General features: G+C 56.6%; 2 protein-coding genes across 7 annotated transcripts in view; one reads left to right on the top strand and one right to left on the bottom strand.

Moving 5' to 3' along the window:
* Positions 1–44: 44 nt before the first annotated feature.
* GOLGA2 (golgin A2) lies at positions 45–16,942 on the top strand. 6 transcript variants are annotated; one of them, XM_081803692.1, is made up of 27 exons: positions 45–203; positions 1,680–1,802; positions 2,909–2,989; positions 6,277–6,393; positions 6,661–6,704; positions 6,825–6,888; positions 7,292–7,351; positions 7,546–7,626; positions 8,439–8,477; positions 8,767–8,829; positions 8,916–9,009; positions 9,108–9,214; positions 10,139–10,197; positions 10,487–10,628; positions 11,713–11,802; positions 11,910–12,017; positions 12,194–12,281; positions 12,651–12,988; positions 13,212–13,325; positions 14,034–14,279; positions 14,359–14,434; positions 14,660–14,748; positions 15,033–15,251; positions 15,339–15,441; positions 15,535–15,641; positions 15,719–15,872; positions 15,963–16,942. In XM_081803692.1, the coding sequence occupies exons 1-27, from the start codon at positions 120–122 to the stop codon at positions 16,184–16,186; spliced, it is 3,114 nt and encodes a 1,037-aa protein (XP_081659818.1). In that variant the 5' UTR covers positions 45–119; the 3' UTR covers positions 16,187–16,942. The 6 variants fall into 6 exon arrangements, with proteins under 6 accessions (XP_081659818.1, XP_081659820.1, XP_081659821.1 ...); XM_081803694.1 differs by lacking the exon at positions 2,909–2,989; XM_081803695.1 differs by lacking the exon at positions 6,277–6,393.
* DNM1 (dynamin 1) overlaps positions 8,721–17,391 on the bottom strand; it is a 52,870-nt gene continuing 44,199 nt past the window's right edge. The window contains exon 22 of the mRNA XM_081803700.1: positions 8,721–8,760. Coding sequence (XP_081659826.1) covers positions 8,736–8,760 — 25 coding nt within the window. The 3' untranslated portion in view covers positions 8,721–8,735. The remainder of the gene's footprint in view (positions 8,761–17,391) is intronic.

The raw sequence follows: 17,391 nt of genomic DNA, 5'->3' as shown, positions 1-17,391 counted from the left end.
ATTGAGGCCACGCCCACCCAGCTGCGCCTAGAAACTCCCGGGTTCCTCCTTTCCTGGCTCAGTCGCACGTCGGCGCGGTGACTGCCGGAAGCAGTTCCGCGAGGGTTGCCGGGATCTTGATGATGTGGCCCCCCCTTCCCCCTCCCCGTCCCGGGATGTCGGAAGAAACCCGAGAGAGCAAACTGGCTGCGGCCAAGAAGAAGGTAAAACGTGCCGGGTCGCGGCTCCCTGACCCAGCCAAAGGCCCCTCCGAAGGCCGGGCAGTGGCCAGAGTCTGTGCTGTCCCTGAGGCACACAGGGCGAGCCCCTCGGCGCCCCTTGGCGCCCCCCCCCAAAGTCTTCTCAGCCAGTCCCGCCCCCCGGCAGCCCAGCCCCCGCCCTCGCCCGTCGCCCCCGGGTGACTTTGGGCCGGTGACCCCCGGGATCCTCGCTTCGGGCTTGGCCCTCGCCATCAGCCACCCAGAACCGGAGGACCTGGGCTCCCCTGCCCGGTCCCGGTCTCCGAGGACCTCGGTCCCGGCCCTGCTTTCCCCTCCCCCACCGCGGAGCGGCGACTCGGGCGTCGGTAGGGAGGAGTGGAATGTAGTTACGTCACAATCCCCCTCGGAACTGTCATTAGCGCCACGAGCCCGGTGTTTGATCTTACTACTCAGTCTCCCAGTGTTTTCATACCCTTTCCGGTTTCTCTGATCGCGGCACAAATTTCCAGCTTCAAGGGGACTGGGGACTATGGGACCTGGGGTGGAAGAGGTTTCAGGAGCCCTTACTCTAAGATTGAACCCCATCCTTAGACATTGACTTCAGCAGTGATCACAGAACGTTGATAACACCTTGGTGACAGCTGGGGAGAATGTTTTTTTTAGTATGGTTTCCTCCTAGGTTTCTACTGTCTTTCTTTCACAGTTTAAATCTGAATTCTCTACCTCACATTTTAATTCCCCATGATTCTGGGACGAGGGTCCCCCTCAATCGGTGGTCTTTAGAGTAAGATCTGCTTATCCTCTGTGGAACAGATCTCTGGAACCTGAACTTCATAGGTGGGAATCTTCTCCAAATCATCATCTCAACATGGAGTGTCCTAAGTGCCACAGAATAATATGGGACTGAAGCATCAGTTGTGCTTGATTCTCTTGACAGAGAAAAGTCATTTTATATTAATGTACCTAGGAAGGGCGTTTGCATAGATTTGTAAGATTATAATAGAATTCTCTCTGAAATGGTGGTTGGGTTGTCCTCATTCTGTTACATTCCCACATTCACTAGGTGTGTGCCTTCATTGCCTTCTGCCATCAGGATACGTTGATGTAAAAGTTTGATAAGTACCAGTGTGCAACTTTAACAGATGTGTAGGAAAGGACTCTAAAGTCTGATTACTCAGATGTTTACTTTTCCATCTCCACCTCTGGTTTTGCCTCTTGGCACTTGCTGATTTCATGGCATAACCCCAGAACTCGGAGTCAGAAGACTAAGTTTAAATTCCATTATTGCCCTCCTCCTTTTTTTTTTAAAGCCATGTTATCATTCCATGTCTGCAGTTGCTGAGAAATACAACACTTTGTAGGGCTGTTGGTGGTATTAAATCAGATGGCGAATATAGGAGTATATGGTAAACTACAAAGTTGGATGTGAATACAGGGGATTATAGTTCTCATGAATCCTGCTGCTTTTCCTTTCTGCAGTTGAGGGAATATCAGCAAAAGAACAGCCCTGGTATTCCTGCAGGAGCGAAGAAGAAAAGGAAGATCAAAAATGGGAGTAGTCCAGAGACAACCACTTCTGATGGTTGTCACTCTCCCGAGGAGGTAAGTATTGGCTGGCCAGGCTCCTGGGACCAGGGTGCTCAAGGGGCAGTAGAGGGTGATGGTTAAGATTGTGAAGGAAGTGTCAGGTACAGGTTTGAATCCTACCTCTCCCTTTGCTGGGGATAATGTCCCTGCTAGGGATATATTTCCACATCAGTAAAATTGGGGTAATGTTATTTACACTTGTGACACTGGAATGAGATGGTTGATTTTTTTTTTTTTTTTTAAGATATATTTATTAAAGAGAGAGCTGGGGGTGTGGGGGCAAAGGGAGAGGGAGAGAGAGAAAATCCTCAAGCAGACTCCTGGCTGAGCACAGAGCCTGACATAGAGCTCCGTGCCAGGACCCTGAAATGTGACTTGAGCCGAAAGAAATCAAGAATTGGACATTTAACTGACTGAGCCATGCAGGCCTGGCACAGGGCCTGGTGCAGGGTAAACATTCAGTAAAGGGTAGTGGTATTTGACGTACTGATCTGGTGACTTTGCTCATCCCCAGCCTCAAAGGGGAAGCCAGGCAGTGAGAGCAACCATGTGCCATCACAATGTCCCTTAGAAAGCAACAGAAGAGGCCCAGGGTGTAGCGAGGAGAGCCCCAAGCACTTGGGTTAGGTGACATTGAATTTTGAGTCCATCTTTGCCACCAGCTTGCTGGGCGACCTCAGGAAAATCACTTCCTCCCCTGGGCCCAGTGGGCTCATCTGTAAGATGATATTGTTGGAGCAGATCAGTGTCTTTCAGACTTCTAGCTGGAGCCCCTTGTCCAAGCGAACCCTTCCTCGGAAGTCTAGTTTTTAAAATGGAGATGACATTCCTGTCAAATTCGTCCCCAGCATCCTGGGCCTGAGAAGCGGGTCTCATGAGTGTCTTAAGAAAACCGCTGCATCGGGCCGGTGACTGCATTCTCTGTCTTGTTCAGGGGACTTTTCCCTCTGTGTACGCTGATTTCTGCCTCCAGCAAGGCAGCTGGTGGCCGTTTGAGAAGGCGGCCTGGGCCATGGATTTGTTCCCCTCTCTCCTCTTCCTCCTTCCCTGACTCTCTCACCTCTCTCTAAGCCACTTTCTCTCTCCCCTTGCCCTTGTTTCTCCCTTCTCGCCGCCTGTAGATTCAGGACATCCTGAAGGTGCTGGTGTCCGACCTTAACCGCTCCAATGGGGTAGCGCTCCCCCCATTGGACAAGTGGCAGGTGAGGTAGTGCCGAGCCCCCTCTCTGGCTTGCTCTCTCCCAGCTGTGCATGCCCCAAGGCTTCTCTGGTTTGGGGGATACTTTGCCTCTGGCTTATTTTATGTTGCTGTCATTAACCCTCAGCCTGTTCATGTCTGCTTTTTTCACCTGCTTGGTTGATTGGCTTGTTTTCCTTGCCCCCCATCTTTTATCATCTTGAAGAAGGTGAGACACGCCTTGAAGTTTAAAGGTAATTTGGAAGAGCTTCCAGAGCAGGTGTGTGGGATCTGGGCTTTTCAAGCATTGAGTATGAATACCCAGTGGCGTGTCAGACTCGGAGAGATTAAATAAAAGCAAACCTTCAGGCTTGCCCTTTGGGCACCCGTCCCCAAGTTTGTGCTCTCTTTGAATTGGATGACCTCATTTTGGTTTGAGAGTAGGGGACTGTGGGGTTAAGACGAAGGGAGCGTACATTATAGTTACAAGGATCGAGGTTATTTTTTCAGAGGAATTAACTGTAAAGCACATGAGATTAACCAAACAGATGAGCAACCAGGACATCCCGCCCCTGTTGTCTTTTATTTTATTTTATTTTTTTTTAAGTTTTTTTTTTTTTTTAAAGATTTTATTTATTTATTTGAGGGAGAGAATGAGATAGAGAGAGCATGAGAGGGAGGAGGGTCAGAGGGAGAAGCAGACTCCTGCCGAGCAGGGAGCCCAATGCGGGACTCGATCCTGGGACTCCAGGATCATGACCTGAGCCGAAGGCAGTCGCTTAACCAACTGAGCCACCCAGGCGCCCTTTTTTAAAGATTTTATTCATTTATTTGACAAAGAGAGACACAGCGAGAGAGGGAACACAAGCAGGGGGAGTGGGAGAGGGAGAAGCAGGCTTCCCGCTGAGCAGGGACCCCGATGTGGGGCTTGATCCCAGGACCCTGGGACCATGACCTGAGCTGAAGGCAGACGCTTAATGACTGAGCCACCCAGACGCCCCCCTCCCCCATTCTCTTAAAAATCAACTGGACATTTGGCTGTGTATTCAGTGGCCCTTTCTAGGGGAGGTGGTTGGCTAGGTGCTCGAGAAAAGAGGTAAAACCAGGTCGAATGCACACTGAGGGAAGCAGACCCCAGTGCAAGAAGCAAAGGTAGACTGTGGCAACGTTCCAAGTGCCCAACTGAGGGCAAGGTTGGTCCTAAATGGACTTGAGACTGGTTTGAAGATTACAGGTGGGTAGCATTTATCCAGATGGAGAGTGGGGAAAGTGGGAGTCCCAGGCAGAGGGGAGGGTGGGATGCAGGTAACAGCCAGCATTGTGAGCTCACAGAGCATCTCCCAGAAAGGGAGCCTGGGTGGGTTTTCTGGACATGATGTTCACACTTTGTCCTGGGACACCGGCCAGGCCGGTGTGGGGGGAGGGGGGGAGGGCTGAAATGCGGCCAGGTCCTGCAAGAGATGGGCATGGGGAGAGGGCGGGGAGAGAGCTCTGGATGCTGGTGCGGGAGGCTTTCACCCACTGGGACCACTCATGCCTGAGTGGTCGGGTCTGTCCAGGTGCTGTGACTCACGTTGTGATCTCAGAGGAGCTGCTGAAGGGCACAGGGAAGGGAGCCCAGGCCTAGAGGACTCCTGAAGCTGGTATTTGCCCTGAGTTCTAAGATTCTGTGCCCACACCCCTCTGTTGTCCTGGAAACGAAGACCCAGATCTTTCTTGTGGTTTTTAAATCCTCTCTGTATCAGTGGCTGTTTCCCACTTAAGTTTTCTGTTCCCGCAATGCAGGCTTGTGGTTACAGGATCCTGAACAGAGCTGACAGCATTTCCAGAAATGGGGAATCATGGAGAAATAAAATTTTAATGGAATGGGACAGCTGGGGGAGTGGAGAGTGATTTTTTAAATACTCCATTTTGCTATAAGACCTAAAATTGTGAAATAACTGGGTTGATCTTAAAATCGGCGTGTTACATCTATTTAAGTCCTCAGAAAATTACTTTTTTCCTTTTCTGAACGTTCTTGTGTCTAGTGCTAGGGATCTGTGGGAACCCAGGATGCCAGGAGGCACCCAGAGCTTGCCAGGGCCCAGGGCTAGAAGTGCCCACCTCCCCCAAAGTCTCAAGCCCGGCCAGCTGTTGAGCCTCTGCTCTTACCTGGGAGATTCTATTGACAGGTTGGCAAGGCAATTGCCAGGTCCCAGGGTCAAAGGTCACAGCCTGGACAGTAAACATGCAGATTGCTTGATTCATCCTCAGCTTCCTGGGCTCTGCAGCACTAGCTCTAAGGAGGGCAGTAGAGTTGACTTTTCAGAGGCCAGGGCTGATGGGTCCAGAGGACAGCCAGCCCTGGGTCCCTCTTCCTTCCGGCCCCAGCCTCGCTGGCCAGGCCTTGGCTCCCTAGTGTGCTCCCCTCTTCAAACTCAAGCTTGTCGGCCATCTTCCCTGTCTCTCTGCTCATCTTTGCTCCTCATCAGACATTAGATCCGTAGAGCTAGATGCTTGGGCTGTGTCAGGCCTGAGCCCAGAAAGAGGCTGGGTGGGGCCCTGGTCAAGCAGGTGGGTCCAGGTGGGGAAGAGGGAGCCGTTTCTCCATGGGTCCTTGTCCCCAGTCGCAGGTTTGTTCTCCAGGATACCAAGAGTCAGAGGGTAGATGCCCTAGCTCTGGTTTCTCACGTTGGTTCTCAGCTGGGTAGGTGTTTCAGAGCTAGGAGGTTGGGGTGGGGCTAGTGGCCATGTTTTTCTTCTTCCCTGCAGGAGTAGAGTGAGGCATCTAGTTAGGTAGCTTCTTTCCCAGAAAAGGCCTGAATTGGGCAAATACAGCCAGTAGTTGGGGAAAGGAGGGGGGAAAGGAAAAGAGAGCAGGGAGGAAGGAGGCAGATAGTGGCATTGGCCACGTCTTTCATCACCACCACCCTCTGCCTGGCAGGGCCCAGGATGAGGGTCACTCTGGCATTCCAGAAGAACAGTGCCTTCCTTCTCCCTGACCGGGCACTCCTGTCTTCCATCTGCTATGGCTGCTGCAGGTCAGAGCCTGATAATGTCTCTTGCTGAGCTCCGCGGAGAACAAGGCCCCCATGTTGAGGAAGGAGGTCGCGCAGACCCTGCTTTGAGCTTTGGCCGTCCAGAAGGCTGCAGAGCGGCCCTCAGCTTGGGCGAGTCATGGCCGCACTCCACTCCAGAGTGGCTCCCAGCATGTGTCACTGTCACTCTGACCACAGCAACACCTGTCCTGCCCGCTCTGCACTCCTGCATCCATGGCAGCAAGGCGCCTTCTTACCCGCATGGCCCCTAACCCCCTGCTCTGTTCTGTGACAGGCGCCCAAAGACCGCGCCGCTCCTGCCGCACCAACTGTTGATGACACCGTGTCACCTGATGGTGTCCCTCCCCGCTGTGCTAGTCCCCCCTGTGTCACTAGCATGGCGTCAGTTCAGGTTTGTGCCTCCTCACCCTTTGCCTACCGCCCCACTCGATGTTCACCCCCTCCTCCTCCTCAGAGGACTGGACCTGCTTTGGGTCCTCTTCCCCTTTCTTCAGGGAGCTTGGTTCCTTCCGGAGGACTGAGGTGGGGGAGGCCGAGACTAGGTCTTTCCTTGAAGTCTGGGGAGTTGGCAGGTTGTCAGAAGGCGCTTGCCTCCCCCCACCCCTGGGTGGTCTTACCAGCAATTGAGTGACCACCTCATGTGTTTCTTCCTGAGCAGAGTCATGATGCAGAAAATGGCCCTTTCCTCATGGATGAAAGCAAGTGAGTATCTCCTATGGGGGCAGCAGTCCCTAGGCCGAGGGAGTCGGGGTAGGCCACTGCCTGCGACCTCCTCTTTCCCATTGAGCCTCCTGCACCCCTGACTCCCGTGTTCGTCCCCAGATGTGTGTCATCTACCGAGAGCCTGCGACAGCTATCTCAGCAGCTCAATGGTCTTGTGTCTGAGGTACCCCAGGAATTGAAACCCAAGGTGGGGGGTAGATGGGGGGATATGACAGAAAGAATGAGGCAAGGTTCCCAAGTGGGACGGAAGAGCCCGGGAGCAGCCAGCTTGTTGGGCAGTGTTTAGCTCGGCAGGACTCCTCTGAGTCATCTTTGAAGCTCCCCAAATTGAAGGGGTTGGACCTCGAAGCTGAAGCTGGTTATGTCATTTGATCCCTCTGCAGGAAGCACAGAATGAGAGCTGCCTGGGAGGGGACGGATGAGGGGGAGATAAGAACCAGGAGGAATTGGCACAAAGGGGTTAGGCAGAACAATGTGCAGCTAATGGGCAGGCCAGGGAGTCGGATGGCTTAGGTCCTGAGGGAGGGCAGAGCGCACCTCCATGTGAGCCCTTTCGTGTCTCCTAGCCTTCATCCTACATCAATGGAGAGGGCCTGGCATCATCTGCTAATATGAAGGATCTGGAGGTAAGTGGGTCTGGACCGTGGCCCAGTGACCCTGCAGGCCAGCCCCCCACCACCACCTCCCACAGTGGGGGCTGGGTGCCCCGCTGCCAGCTGAGACAGCCCAGACAGCCCCCAACCCTAATGACTGCTCTCTCTACCTCTCCCCCCGCCCTCGTCCAACTCCTCCTCCTCCTCCTCCTCTGCATGCGCCTCAGAGCCGGTACCAAGAGCTATCACTAGCCCTGGATTCCAGCAATCTAACAAACAAACAACTCAGTAGCAAGATAGAGGAATTGGTAAGAGTCCAGTGGGGTCCCCTGATTCCACACTGCCAATCTGGGGCTCCAGTTTCTCCCTGGGGCTCTGAAGAAAGGGACTGGGGGCCCCTGGTGCCAAGGGAGAATGGGGTGCCGGGGGGCCTAAATCTCCATTGGAGGGACCCCGGAGCACGGAGCATGCAGCATGGCTCTCTGTGGCTGCCCTCTTTGCCTCCTCTCTGTTCTCCAGACACCCCTGCTTGGATCCTCCCCGTACTTGCCCCGGGGCTCTTGCCTCTGGAGGAAGCACTGGTTTGACTGGTGCGCTCTGGCCTTGACTCTCAGCCCCTAATTTGCTCCATCTTTCAACTCGGACCAGTCACCTTTTCTCTCTGGGCTTCCGTTTCCTGAGGAGGTAGAATTAGAGGTGGCCAAGGTCCCTTTTAGCTCAGAAAATCAGGTCCTTCTCATTCCTGTATCCCTGCTATTAAGAACAGAACCTGGCCTGGTGGGGCATGCTCAGTAAATATTTGTGAATGAATGCACCCTTCTGAACCACGAACTGACAGAAGGGTAGTCTAGTCTCACTTCTCAACTCCCATTTCTGGAGGTTTAGGTCCTTGTCCTTTCATGGGCATCTGGATCCAGACTCTCACTTGCGTAGCTGTGAGCAAAGCCACTTAAGACCCAAAGTCTCTTTCCTTGGGAGCTTGAGGAGAGTCTGTCAGTTCATGTCCCCGTGAACTTTCCCTTTAAAACCCGTTCCTGGCCCCTGCCCATCCTCCGTCTTGGTGTGGGGAGGGTAGTAAAGGGGGACAGACTGAGTTACCTTCCTTTGACTCTCCCCACAGAAACAGCAGAACCAGGAAACTTTGGATCAACTGGAAAAAGTAATGTGATTTCTTTGCTGATTACATGGCAGATGGGTTTGGGGAGGATTCAGATGTAGAGGCCCATTCTCATCTTGGTCTGCTCCTAGCCTGGAGGAATAAAAGGCCCCCTCGTCCCCCACCCCCTCCCCATCCCCTGCCCCCCCTCCGCTGCCCCCCCCACCCCCCGCCGCCCCGATCTGGCCACATTGTTGAGCCTGTCCTGGGCCATCGGTGTCATTCTGGGAGCGTTGCTGTTTCATCTCTGCCTCCTCCCAGTCAGGGATGTTGTGTGTCCTCCTTCCTGCAGGAGAAGAAGGAGTTTGAGCAGAAGCTTGCAAAGGAACAGGGCTCTCTAAGGGAGCAGCTGCAGGTGTGTGGAGCCGAGGTCTCCCTCCCACCCTCCAGGAGACGCTTCCTTCCCTCCTATTCAGCGCCCCTTTGCCTTCTCTCCCAAAGGTTCACATTCAGACCATAGGAATTCTCGTGTCTGAGAAAACTGATTTACAGACAGCCCTGGCCCATACACAGCAGGCGGCCAGGCAGAAAGCAGGTGAGGGTCTAGACACCCTCCCATCCCTCAGCCTGGCATGTTGGCAGGCCTTGGGTGGGATTCCTTCCTGGGTTCCATTTCAAACTCTGTCATTCCAGGAGAGTCTGAAGATCTTGCTAGTCGCCTGCAGTCCTCCCGCCAGCGCATTGGAGAACTGGAGCGCACCCTGTCTGCTGTCTCCACACAGCAGAAACAGACGGACAGGGTAAGCCCGGCATCGGACCCGTCCGCGGGAGGTGCAGCTTCCCCAACAGGTCCCTTCCACATGATGGAGTGTCTTACTGCCCAGAAGGCAGCATGGGCCGTTTCTTGCTGCTTTAAAGTTGTGTGGTTGTTAGAAGAAACGCAGGGCTGAGCTGGCTGTCTTGGGGGAATTGGCAGTGGTGGGGGCTGCTTTCTGGAGCGAGCACTGAATGCAGAGGCCAGAGCCAGAGAGCCAACGCTGCTGGTCACTGGCTATGGGCCTTGGCCGAGTACAGGACAGTACTTTTAGTATGTTACCATTTGTGTAGGAAGGGAAGCATGTGTGTAATAGATAGAAGGTGCATGAAAGGATTTATAAAAACCCAGGGAGAGGAACAGGGTAGCTCTGGGAGACCTGTCACCTCTGTACCTTCATGAGTGCTGGGCCTATGAATAGATCATTCAAAAAAGAGACAGAAGATCCCAATGCAAATTTAATTCCACTCCTTGGATCTGCTCCCCCACCGCAGGGAGAAATTGTGGGTGAAGAATCAGACAGACTGGATGTTTAATTCCAGCTCTGCTGGGGATCGCAGGCAAACGACTTCACCTGTGACAATCTGCGTTCACCTGTAAAGCAGACACAGTCGTGCCTGCCCCATGCGGTGGTCGCAAGGCTTGAACGCGATCCTTAGCCTCATGCCTGCTGACTGGCTCAGGGAAGGATCGGTCACAGCGCTTACTGTGCCTGGTAGCAATGCCACGAGCTCTGTCCGGGCCTGCGCTGGCCAGCCGGGAATCTCTCCCACCCTGCCCGAGCTCTTTTCCGAGGCAAATGAGAGCGTGGGCTTGGAAAGGCTTTGAACGAAGCGTCAAGGGTAGCTGATAGTCCGCCCTCCGCACCCTCCCCCTGCCCGCGCCTGACCTCGCCTTTCTGTGTTCGCAGCACAACAAAGACTTAACCAAAGAGCGAGATGCCCTGAAGCTGGAGTTATACAAAAACAAGTAGGATGGCTGGGGGCTGGCAAGCGGGAGGGCTGTGGGAGCAGGGAAGGGGGTCCTACGGGTTAGGACCCGTGCAGAGCTGGGCTCTGGGCCCAGCGGTGCCACCAACGCAGGCCGTGGCCTCAGGCCACTCAGGTCTTCTCTCTGGCCTGCCACTGGGGACTCTCGTTCCCTGGGGTCCCTTCCGACGCTCCTGTTCTGTGGCTCTGTGGCAAGTGTGGTGGGTTGGTCACCAGAGGGCTCCTTTCTGTTCTGTACTTGTGTCTTTCCTCGCTGCCTGTGGCCACAGCAAAAACAACGAGGACCTGACGCAGCAGAACTCGGAACTGGACGAGAAGCTTCGAGTGTTGGTAAATGAGAAGGCGGGCATGCAGCTCAGGATGGAGGAGCTGCAGAAGAAGCTGGAGATGTCGGAGCTCCTGCTGCAGCAGGTAAGGCCGGAGCCCCAGGGAGCCCGAGCCCCAGCCGTCTGGGGCCGCTGTCTCCCGGGATTGTCATGGGCGGCCTCCAGCCACAAGCTGGAAGATTTGGATCCTTGCTCTGGCCCCGCCACAGAATCCTGCTCCCAACACTGATCAAAATCTACAAATCGGGGCCTGGCCCAGATCTGTGGAATCAGAATCTCAGGGAGAGGGCTTTTTTATTTTGTTTTTTAAAGCATCCTGGGTGAAAACCATTGTTGTACGGGTGGCAGGCATAAGGCTAGCCCGTGAGTCTGTCTGCTCCCTCCCGGAAGGCTGGCCACCAGGGTCAGAGAGCTCCCCTCCGTCAGAGTTTCTTCACACCGAGCCATCCTCTGCCTTCAGGTCGCTTCCCTCGGTGGGGCTCTTACCTCCCGATCAACACAGGAAAAATCTTGTCTCTTTCCCAAGACAGACCTTCTGATACTGGCGGGGGGTGGGGGGGGGGTTGCGGATTCCTTGTCGCTCTCTCGTCTTTTCCAAGCTACACAGCTATTTCTCATGTGGTCTGTCACCCTCCTGATTGCTTTCTCCTGGATATGGGACCCGATTTGTTAGAGCTCCAAATTTGGTCTGGCCTGGGCAGCAGACAGAGTTCTCTACCCATCCACCTGTCTGGCCACCCATCCGCTCAGCAAGTGTTAATTGAATGTCACCTCTGTGGCCCGTCCCTGTGATGGGCAGTCTAATAAATGGCCTGCTAGAGATATAAAGTGAGGACTTGGAAGTTGATGGACGCCCGCACTCTGTGCCCTGACCGCCCCAGTTCTAGGACCTGGACCAGTTTGTAGCCTTATTCACTATAACCAGAAAGGGATCCGGAAGGATACACACCAAGTCGGGGGGATTGGGAGCTAGAGGAACATTTACAATGAGTATTTAGTTAACAGAAAGCCTATGGATGCAGTACTAATAATGTGAGCATAGAGATCTTCATCGATCCCAAGTTGTACGTTATCCCAGCTCAGACCCTTTTGCGGGGGGGCCTTGTGTGGTACAGCTGGGCCACCAGGTACACCTGGTACATCTAACCTTTTCATCTTTCATTCTCCAGTTTTCTAGTCAATCGAAAACCCCTGATAGCAGCCAGGAGTTACAGCAGGCCCTGAAAGACCGGGCACAGCTGGAGGCCCATGTGGGGCAGGTGAGGCCTTGCAGAGCGAGGGGGGCGAGAGGAGGGTGACCCCAGGTGCCCAGGAGCCCGCGAGGCACAGGGACAGCCCCTGCTAACTTCTGCGCCCCTTCTTGCAGCTGAAAGATTCACTGAAGCAACTGCAACTGGAGAGAGACCGGTATGCAAAGAATCTGAAGGAGGATAATGCCATTTGGCAGCAGAGGATGAAGCAGATGAATGAACAGGTGAGACGTGACCTTCGGCCCCCCCACCTTAGACAGGTCACGTGATCTTTCCTGGGCATCAGTAAAATGGGAATCCTGTCACTTGCTGTGTGCAGCCAAAGGGGGGGAGGGGTAGAGAGGGCGATGGTCCTCCCTTCCCGCCCCCCACACGCCCCGCCCCCCTGTGCTTTGGGCAGATGCACAAATTGAGGGAAGAGAAGGAGCACAGCGTGAGTCAGGTGCAGGAATTGGAGGCCAGTGTGGCCGAACTGAAGAACCAGATAGGTAAGCTGAGGCTGGAGGATCTGGGAGCTGGATTGGTGGCAGAGGGCTGGTGAGAGTGCCTTCGAATGCCCCTAGGGATGTGGATGGATGGAAGGGGACTGTGGCCAAGGGAAGGAGGTCTATACCAGGAGTTGGCCAGTCCGGGTAGAGCGCCCACTGGCAACCACCCAGAGTTGTCTTGAGCATAAAAACCTAAAGAACTCTATTCCAAAGTGTCTTGAAAGATTGCACGTCCCGTGAGTGTGAGGGGACTGTTAGCCAGGAGGCCAAGGTTTGGGGTGACGAGGCCCAGTTAGAAGTTGTGGACCAAGAAGAGGGGGTTTCGGGAGGCACAGAGGTGAGAGGCCCCTCCTGTGCGCCCCATCTCAGCGGTGCCCCCAGTTCCGGAGCCCCCAGCCGGGCCCTCGGAGGAGGAGCAGCGGCTCCATGAAGAGGCTGAGCAACTGCAGAAGGAACTGGAGATCCTGGCGGGGCAGCTGCAGGCCCAGGTGAAAGACAACGAAGGTCTGAGTCGCCTGAACCAGGAGCAGGAGCAGCGGCTGCTGGAGCTGGAGCGCGCCGCCGAGTGCTGGGGCGAGCAGGCCAAGGAGCGCAAGCAGATCCTGGAGACCATGCAGAATGATCGCACCACCATCAGCCGCGCGCTCTCCCAGAACCGCGAGCTCAAGGAGCAGCTGGCCGAGCTGCAGAACGGCTTTGTCAGGCTGGTGCGCGGCCCTTCCTCCCTGGCCGGGTCACTTAACCCCTCTGGGCCTCTGTCTCCCTACCTGTAAAACTGGGGAGTGGGGGTATGGACCCCACCTGACATGGTCCCCGTGAAGGCACCCTGTGAGCTAGAGAGCCCTGCTCAGATGAGCTGTGGGAGGCGGACGCCACATCCTGGGGTCTCCAGCTGCGCCGGGTGGCCGCTGACTCCTCCTCTCTGTCCAGTCCAACGAGAACATGGAGGTTACCACCGCGCTGCAGTCAGAGCAGCATGTCAAGAAGGAGCTGGCCAAGAAGCTGGGCCAGCTGCAGGAGAAGCTGGGGGAGCTGAAGGAGATGGTAACCCCCGCGCCGGCCGAGGAAGCCTGGGGGACAGACACCCGCCTGGAGAGTGGGAGGCTTGGCCAGAACAGGCAGCTCCAGCTGGGGGGTGGGGGGCACGTGACTCCAGGGTCCTTCCCAGCCTGCCTGCAGCGCAGGCTCCTTCTCGCCCCCTGCTCTCTGACTTTACGAAGTGGGTAGCCCTGGGCCGAACGAAGGTCATCGTCGCCGCGGCCAGAGACCTCGAGCCCCTAACCAGAGGGCAAGAGACAGTGTGCGGTGGGCAGCTTCTCGGATTCAGCCCTGGATGCTGCCCCCAGCTCCACTGGTCACTGTTCGCTTCTCATCTCTCAGCCTCGGTGTCCTTTGTCTAAAAGGGAGATTAGCATTTTGCTCACGGAGGTATTGAGGATTAAGGGAGAAGCATGCCTGTAAAGTGAGGCATTCAGGGCGCACTTAGATGTCGGTTGGCGCGCTTTGATTTTCCACTAAAGTTAAAAAGGAGGGCTGTCATGAGGTGTGAGGCCGGGTGAGGGAGGTGCGGGGCTCTGGGCGGGGAGGGGGGCAGTCACTTTGGTCCTGGAGCGAGGGAGCCAGGGGCCCAGGCCGGCGGCAGGGCTAACCCCCCCCCCGCCCCCCTCCCCCCATCTCCCCAGCCTGGACTCCGAATCCCCCCCCCCAACAAGCCACTGCCACCACAGCCTCAGTCCCAGGGTCTTCCTGCAGGTGGAGCTGAAGAGCCGGGAGGCCGAGAGCCTGCAGCAGCAGCGGGACCAGTACGTGAGCCACCTGCAACAGTATGTGGCCGCCTATCAGCAGCACGTGGCCGCCTACCAGCAGTTGGCTTCCGACAAGGAGTTGCTGCACAAGCAGGTCCTGCTGCAGACCCAGCTCATGGACCGGCTGCAGCACGAGGATGTTCAGGTCAAGGTGGCGGCCGAGAAGGCCCGCCAAGAGTTAGAGGAGACCCAGGTGAGGGGGTTTGAGTGCTGAGCCCCCAAAGGGAGGGCCTGCCACCTGTGTCCCTTCTCACTCTTTCCTGGCCCCTCAGGGACGCCTGGAAGCTGCCACCCAGCAGAACCAGCAGCTCCAGGCCCAGCTGAGCCTCATGGCTATGCCTGGGGAAGGTAAGTGGGGGTGCCCAGGGGAAGGGGACAGAGCCCAAGGAAGAGGGCGACTTTGAGCAGCACCGAATTGAGTGCGAAGGGACCTTTAGGACAGTGGCTCCTCTGGGGACGGGCTGGCCCGAGGTCGCACAGGAAGGCGGGGTAGAGCCGGCCCCGAGCTTTCCTCCCCTGCTCGCTCCACCTCCCCTGTTGGATCGTCTGAGGAGTCTCCGGGTGCCCCGACAGGAGACGAACTGGACAGTGAGGAGAAGGACGAGGAGGCTGCCCGGCCCAAGCTGAGCATGCCGGAGGGCCTGGAGAGCCGAGAGGCCATGGTGAGCGGACCCCCGTCGTTGCCCCTTCCTTCCCTGTCCCACCTTCCTGCTTCCCTCGGAGGTCCCCTCCCCGCCCCCGCCCCCCCACCCCGGGCACCCTTCTTGCCTCTTGGTTTGCCTGCCTCGACTTCTCTTGACCCCCGATACCCCCGGGAGCCAATGGTCAGCTGTGGCACCATCCTTGAACCACGGGTGGGCCCACTGAGGCCGGGAGAGGAGGAGCTCCTCTCCGCGCCCCCTGCTCACCCTGAGTAGCCCCCACCAAAAGCACGTCTTGCCCGCAGGTGGAATTTTTTAACTCGGCCCTAGCCGGCGCCGAGGAGGAGCGGGCCCGGCTGCGCGGGCAGCTGAAGGACCAAAGGCTGCGCTGCCAACGCCTGGCTCACCTGGTGGCCCCGGGCCCGCGCGCGCCGGAGGAGATGGCTGTGGCCCCCGGGAGCGGGGGCGACAGTGTGCCTGGGGAGACCCACCAGGCCCTCCAGGCGGCCATGGACAAGCTGCAGGTGAGCGAATCTCCTGCGGCTCTGCCGGCAAGGGCAGGATGGCTCAGGCGGGCTGCCGTGCCCTGACCCCCGCTACTCTGGCCGCAGAGCCGATTTATGGAGCTCATGCAGGAGAAAGTGGAGCTGAAGGAGCGGGTGGAAGAGCTGGAGCATCGCTGCATCCAGCTTTCTGGAGAGACGGACACTATTGGTGAGCGGGAGGGCCAGCGGCCGGGGCCGGCGCGGGGCAGGAGCTCTGGGATGGGGCGGGAGCCTGAGCGGCCGCCCATCCACCCTCCCGCAGGAGAGTATATAGCCCTTTACCAGAGTCAGAGGGCACTGCTCAAGGAGCGGCACCGGGAGAAGGAGGAGTACATTAGCCGGCTGGCTCAAGACAAGGAGGAGATGAAGGTAGGGGCCCTGCGCGTCCCTGGGAGTGGGGCGGGGCAGGGGTGGGGCTCGCGGGGGCTCAGCACCTCTCCCTCCAGGTCAAACTGCTGGAGCTGCAGGAGCTGGTGCTCCGCCTGGTAGGCGAGCGCAGTGAGTGGCAGGGCAAGTTCCTGGCCACTGTCCAGAACCCTGCTGGGGACCCCACTGCAGCGCCCCCAGCCCAAGAGCTTGGCGATGCCAATGGCCAGGGTGGTGAGTAGAGCCCTCGGGGGCGGGTGGGTTGGGGGGCGGTGGGGAGAACTCGCACAGCACTCAGAGCCCTGCCTCTCTCTCCCCCCGAAGATCTTCAAGAGGTGAGCCTGGCCGACAATGATGGTGTGGCACCTCCCCAGGGAGAGGTCCTGGTGGGCCGCAGTGCCCCTGAAAACCCCACCACACAGCAGATCATGCAGCTGCTGCATGAGATCCAGAACCCCCAGGAACGCCCAGGCTTGGGCAACAACCCCTGCATCCCCTTCTTCTACCGGGCTGATGACAATGACGAGGTGAAGATCATGGTGATCTAAGCACCTGTCACCAACAAGCAAAATCTGAAGAAATGGGGCCGGGGGCTCTGCCCCCACCCTCTCCCTACCACCCTATCATTCCTTCCCAGTTGCCCTTTTCTCCCTACGCTAGCAAGATAGAACCCCTAAAGGGGTATGATAAGCCCCCTAATGGGGGGAGACAAATCGGTGCAGACCCACTTGCCACCTTGGCAAGAGCTGTATCTTTATATCTGGACTGTTCATGGTTCCAGAAAAATAAAGAGCCGGAGGCTCAATAGATACAGAGTTTATTTAGGAGGCTCCCTCTCGGGCTCCCTCTCTTGGGGAGCAGGGGCTCCCTGGTGACCTCCTCACCCCTACCAAGCAGTCCTTCATTCAGAGGGGCTCATGCATCCTCTATTCAGAGGCACTTTGGGGCACAAGTGCCCCCCCTGTCCCGCTAGACGACTGGGCAGCACTCTCCCAAGCCTCTCTGAGGCCCAGCAAAGGCATATATAAGCTGCTGGCGGGGTAGGCTCCCCCCCTCAGTGTATATACTGTACTTCTGTAACATTTTGTATATTCTGGAGATCGGGCAGCCCCTGTATCGTAGCAGAGGTTGGAGCTGGCAAATGCGGAGCAAGTTCTATTAAATATTTGGGGAATGGGGACACTTATTTATTGATAGCATAAGACAGAGGAAGACAGAAGAAGGAGGCGGGGACGGGGTTCTGCCCTGGTGATTCGACTCCTATGGGTTTGCTTTTTATTTCAGAATAAAAGGATTTAGCCATACTTGGCCTTGTGTGTGCCTGTTTCCAGTCACTGGCCACCAGGGACTGGGGTCTGTGCTGTGGGCATGGAACAGGGAGGAGATCCTGCCAGCAGAGGGCAGGCTTCTGGATTGTGCGAAGCCCCAGTGTGTCTGAGCCTGAGCAGAGCTTGTTAGAGGTGGGCCAGGCCTGTCACCCCCATGCTGCTTGGGGATTGCCCTGCCCTGGGATTCTCAGGGGGCATTCCTGTCCTAATGGCCCAGAGGCTCAGAAGCCCAGAGGCTCAGAAGCCTGATCTAATCCTGGGGAGGGAAAACAGGGTCCCAGCACCCAATCCTCCCTCCAGGCCGAGTCGGTGCCCCTGCCCCCTAGTGGGCAGAGCAGGCTTCCCAGGATGAGAACCCGTGAACCCCCAGGTGCTTTCCCAGTAGGCCTTGCGAAGGATGGGGCCTTTTACCGCCACCCCTTACA

The sequence above is a fragment of the Leptonychotes weddellii genome, chromosome 14 (assembly GCF_054177405.1).
Source record: "Leptonychotes weddellii isolate Sample4059 chromosome 14, ASM5417740v2, whole genome shotgun sequence".
Taxonomy (NCBI): domain Eukaryota; kingdom Metazoa; phylum Chordata; class Mammalia; order Carnivora; family Phocidae; genus Leptonychotes; species Leptonychotes weddellii.
This window is presented reverse-complemented; position numbering and strand designations above follow the sequence as displayed.

What these genes read in the sequence shown, in the direction of transcription:
- GOLGA2 (XM_081803692.1), top strand. Translation starts at nt 120, where the DNA reads ATGATGTGGCCCCCCCTTCCCCCTCCCCGTCCCGGGATGTCGGAAGAA. An exon ending in CGAACTGAAGAACCAGATAG is followed by an intron (nt 12,282 to 12,650) that starts GTAAGCTGAGGC and finishes GCCCCATCTCAG; the next exon opens with CGGTGCCCCCAGTTCCGGAG. An exon ending in TGGGGGAGCTGAAGGAGATG is followed by an intron (nt 13,326 to 14,033) that starts GTAACCCCCGCG and finishes GTCTTCCTGCAG; the next exon opens with GTGGAGCTGAAGAGCCGGGA.